The sequence below is a fragment of the Hippoglossus hippoglossus genome, chromosome 11, assembly GCF_009819705.1.
Source record: "Hippoglossus hippoglossus isolate fHipHip1 chromosome 11, fHipHip1.pri, whole genome shotgun sequence".
NCBI classification, from domain to species: domain Eukaryota; kingdom Metazoa; phylum Chordata; class Actinopteri; order Pleuronectiformes; family Pleuronectidae; genus Hippoglossus; species Hippoglossus hippoglossus.
Window position 1 is genome coordinate 6,542,297 of NC_047161.1, and position 6,000 is coordinate 6,548,296.

The window sequence follows — 6,000 nt, forward strand, 5'->3', positions numbered from 1 at the left end:
CTCCTCTTTGCTCAGGGTGCTGTTACTCTGGTCTCTAATTAACAACTTTAAATTAAAGTATAGATCATAGATGACCACCATTCATGTTTTCTATGAACAGACTTTGTAGTGCAAACACAATTTGAGATTTGTTTTTCCATTGCACTACTTTTTTCACTGTGTGGAAATGAAACTCCTTCCGTCGTCCTCCTTCAGCTTCCTCAATAACACAGAGAAGGCATCTCCATGGAGACCACAAACCTTATTATTTCCTGCTGTGATTCACATGAGACTGTTTACAGTATACAGCTGCAGCGGATTTAACAACGGATCAAATATCCAAGTCCAATAATTAGGGACACAACTACACCATCTAGTGGTGAAGCAGACACACAGCAGTCTGCCCTCCCAGAAAATAATTCCTCTGAAGATTTTGACGAAAAAAACAATTGTTAGAGTTGCTAATTTAAATATATATATTTAATATTTGTTAAAACATTTACACATATATACTTTTTACGTGTACTTGCAATTCATACCACTTATCCTATAGGGTCAAGGGGGGAGCCGGAGCCATAATGATAATATATCGTAATTATAATACTAATCCTGAAGGTTTTTCATATCCTTTAAGCTGTGAATATACTGTATCTGTTATCTCACATCCAAGCAACAGCAAAAGAGAAACAAATAAAAGGACATGACGCACTCCAACATTTTTTTAATGTAGTCAGATGACAGATCCAATGGAAACAGCTACAAGCCTCCCATTCAGGGCTGATGTGTTCAGAACATTGGCGCAGAATGTCCACTGAGAGGGGCTGTTCCGTCCGTCTGCACATGTCCAAGGAAGGTGTGGTGTGGGTTGGCGAATGTGTGCTTATCTTGGAATTTAAATCAGTACACGTCTCTGCTAGTAACGACTTGAGAAACGGATGCAGCAGTAATCATGTGGTGACAGAGGTCTTGATCACAGTATTAGTAGGTGTGCTCACTAAGGGAGCAGGTTTTGGCCCTTTCATTGTCGTCACAGCTCAACGCCTGGTCTCTTGCTTCATGCTTCGAGAAATGAATTCATCTAATCAAATAATGCTTGTGTTGTTTTAGGCTACATGACAAACACGCAGCATATATATCTACTGTGTGAATCATACTTCTGTGAATGCTGTGAATAGAGAAGCTGCACAAGAGGGGTATTGAGAAAACAGTCAGCAAAAGTAGGAATTCCCGGCTCTGTACTCATGGGTCACATGGGCGTGGTGCTTGTGTAAAGTGGGGGCTGAATACAAACTGCGCACACACAAACACACACACACACACACACACACACACACACACACACACACACACACACACACACACACACACACACACAGGTTTGCAAAGCTATCCATTTTAGGACTTTGCATTGATCTCTATTCATTGTAGACAGCCGAACCCTAACCTTAACCTAACCACAGTTCACATCTTACCCCTGACCTCAGAAATTAAGTTTTGCCTCGTCTGGTCCTCACAAGAATAGTGTTTATACTGGAAAAAGGTCTTAAAGAGGTAGTGAAAACAAGTACAGTGTGTTGTAGCCTAGCAACTTGTCTGTTTGCCCTGTTACCATGAACATTGGTCAGCCACAAACTCAGACTCTGCCCAAGGATGTGTGCAGAAGGCTCATGAGACTCATGAGACTCATGAGACTTTGTATGCCCTGAGCTTTGCCTCATAGGCAGGCCTTCCACAGGCAGTGGAAAGTCTGCCTACTTGATTGGCAGGTGATCAACCAGACTCCAACCCTTTACATCTGACATGGAGGCATTTGATTGGTTCAGCTCAGTGGGCGTCAGCCTGAGGAGAAGTGCTGCCTGCAAGACTTTATTTTAGAGCAAAAAGAGTCATATTGCAGCGCAGAGAGTTAGGAGGCGTGTGGGGGGGGCCTTTCTCCTGTTCCTCTCTCTGGTGTTATCCAACTTTCCGCCGACATGAAACACAATGAAAAGAATTTAGTGGAAAAAATAACAGAGTGGTGATCCTGATGCCCTGTGACTCAGACGCTCCACTTTTATTCGTCCTGCTCGAATGGCCCAAACTATAACGCAGCAAACTTTTACTCAGTTAGCACCAAGACACCTAATCTATCTGTTTATGTGTCTATCAAGTTATGACATCACCTTCACAGAGAGGTGTGTGCACATCTAGAACATTCTGCAGATTCCTCAGAGCGGTGATAAGCGGGGGCTTTATCGAACAGAGAGGGAGAGGTCTGTCTTACTGTTCATACAATGGGAGTCATAAAATACAGGTGGGAATCACATCATCACACTCAGTGTTGTCTATACACTATGTAAGTACGAGATGATCTCTGTGATGAGATTCACCCGGGAGGGAAATCAACACAAAACAAAGGTTGGGAAAGAGCTATAATGCAGCTTAGTGTCCATTTTTTTATATTTATTTAAACTGAGAAGAGACACGTGGCTTCATATTCAGAGAAATATGTTCAAAGACAAACACATCAGCCCAACAGACAAAAGACACAAGAGGTTTGAAAATGTTCAGCATATTTAATGGACAAAAATATCGTTACAAAAATTGAGATGCTTTTTGTGGCTTCTTCTCCTCTCGCCCTTTTACTTCTTCGTCTTCTTGCACATGTGCGACTGGTAGCACTGCTCACAGGCAATGGAAAGTCCGACAACCAGAGAAACAAACTCCTCAAAGTCCACCTGGCCGTCGCCGTTGGTGTCCAGGTCCTTCATGATCTTGTCGACAGCAGCGGGGTCCTTCTGACTCTGGAGGGGGACATCAACGAGAAAACAGCAATGAAGGGATATGATAACAAAGGAATGCGTTAGAATCTTGAAAACCGTCGGTCGTCTCTCTCACCTTAAGGAAGTTGGACAGCTCGTTTTCCATCAACTCTCTGAGCTCTCGCCGGTTCAGTGTGGTGGTATTTTTTTCCTTTGAGGCGTAACGGTGGAACACTTTGATGAGTGACTCCATCGCTGTTTCCAGTTCTGAAGGCATGGTTTCTGAAGGGTCTTTAGGCTGAAAAAACAAGTTGAAATAAAGTGGAGGTGATGATCAGGATCACTGATGGCATACAGTTAACCTTCAATGGCCAATCTTAAAACAAGACCTCAGGGAACTTTGGAAAATGACTGACGGCTGATTGAAAAAAAAACTTGTTTTAGCCTAAACTTTCTCAAATGACTCTCAGAGAGGAAAGTGTTCTCTGATGAAGTAAATTAAGTAAAATTTTAACTTGTCTATGTGTGGATTTGTTTGATTCTTTGTCTTTTGCTCCGTCCTGTTGGGAAAAAAAGGAGTGCTCCATTGTTTTTGATGCATGAAGGGGAAGCACAATACTTTGCCCTCACCCTTCCCACTGCATGAGTAATGCTCAGCAGAGACTGAGATAAGACCTGTTATTAAGTTGTTAGAAAAAGGCCCGGATAACCACAGCAGTACTGACACACGATTTTAAAAAAACAACCGCAAATCACTGTGTCTCGTTTCTGTAGAGTTTAACTTGTTAAAAAGAAGCGAGAGAATGGGAGTGGAGAACTTTAGAAAAATAAAATTCACCAACTCCTCAAAAATGTGAAGTTTGATGCAGAAAATGATTCAGTCCAACCACGCCCTGAGGGTAGATGGACTAACAGAACAACAAGGAGTGTGTTCACTAGAGTCCAATAAAGTAAAACTGGAGAAAATAAGATTTGTATCCAATGAGCGATTAATGTATTATCCTACTGTTTGAATCGTATACATATCTTATAGCAATTATTAGATAAAGTTAGTGTTAGCCTCATGCAAGAATCTTATACATATCTTATAATATTCTTAGATAGCATTTGTCCTAAAGTCCTTAAAAAGAAGTCGGTGTGAGTTGAAATCTGAAAAAAACAACTAAGAATGAATTCCACAGATGGGAAATGTTTCCCTTTAGAAAACTTGAGACTGGTGGACACGGATAACTAGTGCAACACATTCCTTCCACAAACTAACTGTCCCTGAAAGCATTTCAGTGTTTATGAAAATCCTCTGAAAGTGTCGGAGCTCAGAGAGGAGCAGCAGTGTTAGATCTTACCGTGCAGAGCTGGGACGTGGTCGCTCAAGAGGAGGTGGGAATGTAAAGAAGTTTGCAAAGTTAAGCAATGAATTTATAGTGAGGCGACGCCCAGACTGCAGTGTGTGAGTGTGTGTGTGTGAGTCTGAGTGTGAGTCAGACTCAGATACGAACGGTTCGCTCTGACTGTAACGGTGTTGGGCGGCAACAACACAAACAGCAAAGTATTAACTTAAGAACAGTGTAGATTTACTATTCTAATAAAAATGTGTGATTTATAAAATTACGTAATTGAGTAAACTTGGGATTTTAGCTAATGAATAATCAAAGAGGGGGATTTATCATAAGAGAAGAGTGGGGGAGTGAGTGGGAGACAATGTGGGAAAGTCAATCAACAGCATTTTAACACACAATACGAGAGGACTTCACTAATCAGCAGCTATTGTCCCTCAGTGAGTGATCAAAGGATTTACACCAAAACAGAACACAATACATTTCTTATGAAAGTTGCAATGAGAGATTTTAATTATCGATATGATTTTAATTTATTATTTTATGTTTTCTGAATCGATGGAGGCTGCTTCAGTACTTTAGTTACATCATATATACTTTACTGACACTGTCCATTATAATAGAGCCTGAAATAAACAAATTACATTCCAGAACATTCTCCTCCATTTTGACAATGATTTGGAAATCGACAAAAGATGTTGAAATGAAAGAATATTCGTTTTGGGGACATTTTTTTTTTTTTACTATTATCATTAAATACATGTTCTTCTTTGTTTCACTCATTCTGTTCAACTCTCTGGTGGAGCGCCATCTTGTGGTGAAAACATGGCATTACAACCTGACTGTGTGTCAACCTTGAGAAAAGACAAGTGCAGATTTGAATATAAAAGCTACAAGTGTCCTTCGTCTGCTTTGTTTATTAATGTCAAGAGCACGTGTAGTGACAGATGGGACAGATTTCTATTGGATTTGATGTGTGTAAAGTGAAGCACTTATATTTGTGTGTTGCAGCTATGATATAATTATGTGTATATACTTATACACAGACCTGTCCCATAATTTTCTTGTTAGAGCATTTGATTATGCTGTGTCTTTTATGCAATTATCAATACGTTTCTACTGTAATTGATTGAATTCGATTGAGCCCTATATATGCGACGCCATGTGGAATTGACTGGTATTACACATGATGGTCTGCATGCATAATAAACACAACTGGCTGCACACACAGATTATTATTATTACCAGAACACAACAAAAATTAACTTGTTAACTTGTTGTTGCTACAGAGTTGGGAGTTTGATGTATTGTACTTAAATATTTAGGTACTTGTACATAATTTGAGTATTTTCATTTGAAGCTACTTCATACTTCTACTAGAAAATGTACTTTTTTCCATTTACTTATTCTCTGAGTCTGACTTTTTGATACATTATATAATATGATGCATTGTCAAAGATCAAACAACCCAAAAGCACATAAAGTTGTTAGAAGAGCTTCTACCTGTTACTATCATTCAGTGATACAATACAATCAATAAAATCACAATCTGCTGTCAGGAGTCTTGTGCTTCTTCTCAACCCAGAACAGATTTCTTGCCAAAACCAGGCTTCTATCTTTGAAATCGGATTAGATCCAGGTAAGATCAATCAAACCCAAGAGCCAAAGCTTCAGGTTCACCAGATAGAGGCAGAAATGTAAGTTACACCTGGAACATGTTACTGGAGCTGTAGCAGCCTGACGTTCTCCTTTCTTCTGCCTCCATGCAGCCTATGAATCACTATAAACGGCTGATGATGTCGGTCTGCGTTACATTCTGCCTGGAGATCCACGTTTCCTCTATGATGGAAGACTCAGATCGCTTCTCCCATCCGATGACATCAATCTGTCACCCTGCTGTGTGTCTGTGTGTGTGTGTGCCACATCATTTGAACGCATCCGGTGCG

General features: G+C 40.3%; 1 protein-coding gene across 2 annotated transcripts; it reads right to left on the minus strand.

Moving 5' to 3' along the window:
* Nucleotides 1-2,408: 2,408 nt before the first annotated feature.
* On the minus strand, nt 2,409-4,218 carry s100a10a (S100 calcium binding protein A10a). 2 transcript variants are annotated; one of them, XM_034600451.1, is made up of 3 exons: nt 4,064-4,218; nt 2,857-3,018; nt 2,409-2,762 (listed from the first exon to the last, which is right to left on the minus strand). In XM_034600451.1, the coding sequence occupies exons 2-3, from the start codon at nt 2,995-2,997 to the stop codon at nt 2,601-2,603; spliced, it is 303 nt and encodes a 100-aa protein (XP_034456342.1). In that variant the 5' UTR covers nt 2,998-3,018; nt 4,064-4,218; the 3' UTR covers nt 2,409-2,600. The 2 variants fall into 2 exon arrangements, with proteins under 2 accessions (XP_034456342.1, XP_034456343.1); XM_034600452.1 differs by lacking the exon at nt 4,064-4,218 and having other exon boundaries at nt 2,857-3,036.
* Between the last annotated feature and the right edge of the window lie 1,782 nt (nt 4,219-6,000).

Excerpts from the sequence above, each read along its gene's own strand:
- s100a10a (XM_034600451.1), bottom strand. The coding sequence starts at position 2,997 with ATGCCTTCAGAACTGGAAACAGCGATGGAGTCACTCATCAAAGTGTTC. Across the intron at positions 2,763-2,856 it reads AGCTGTCCAACTTCCTTAAG|AGTCAGAAGGACCCCGCTGC; the intron begins GTGAGAGAGACG and ends GTCCCCCTCCAG.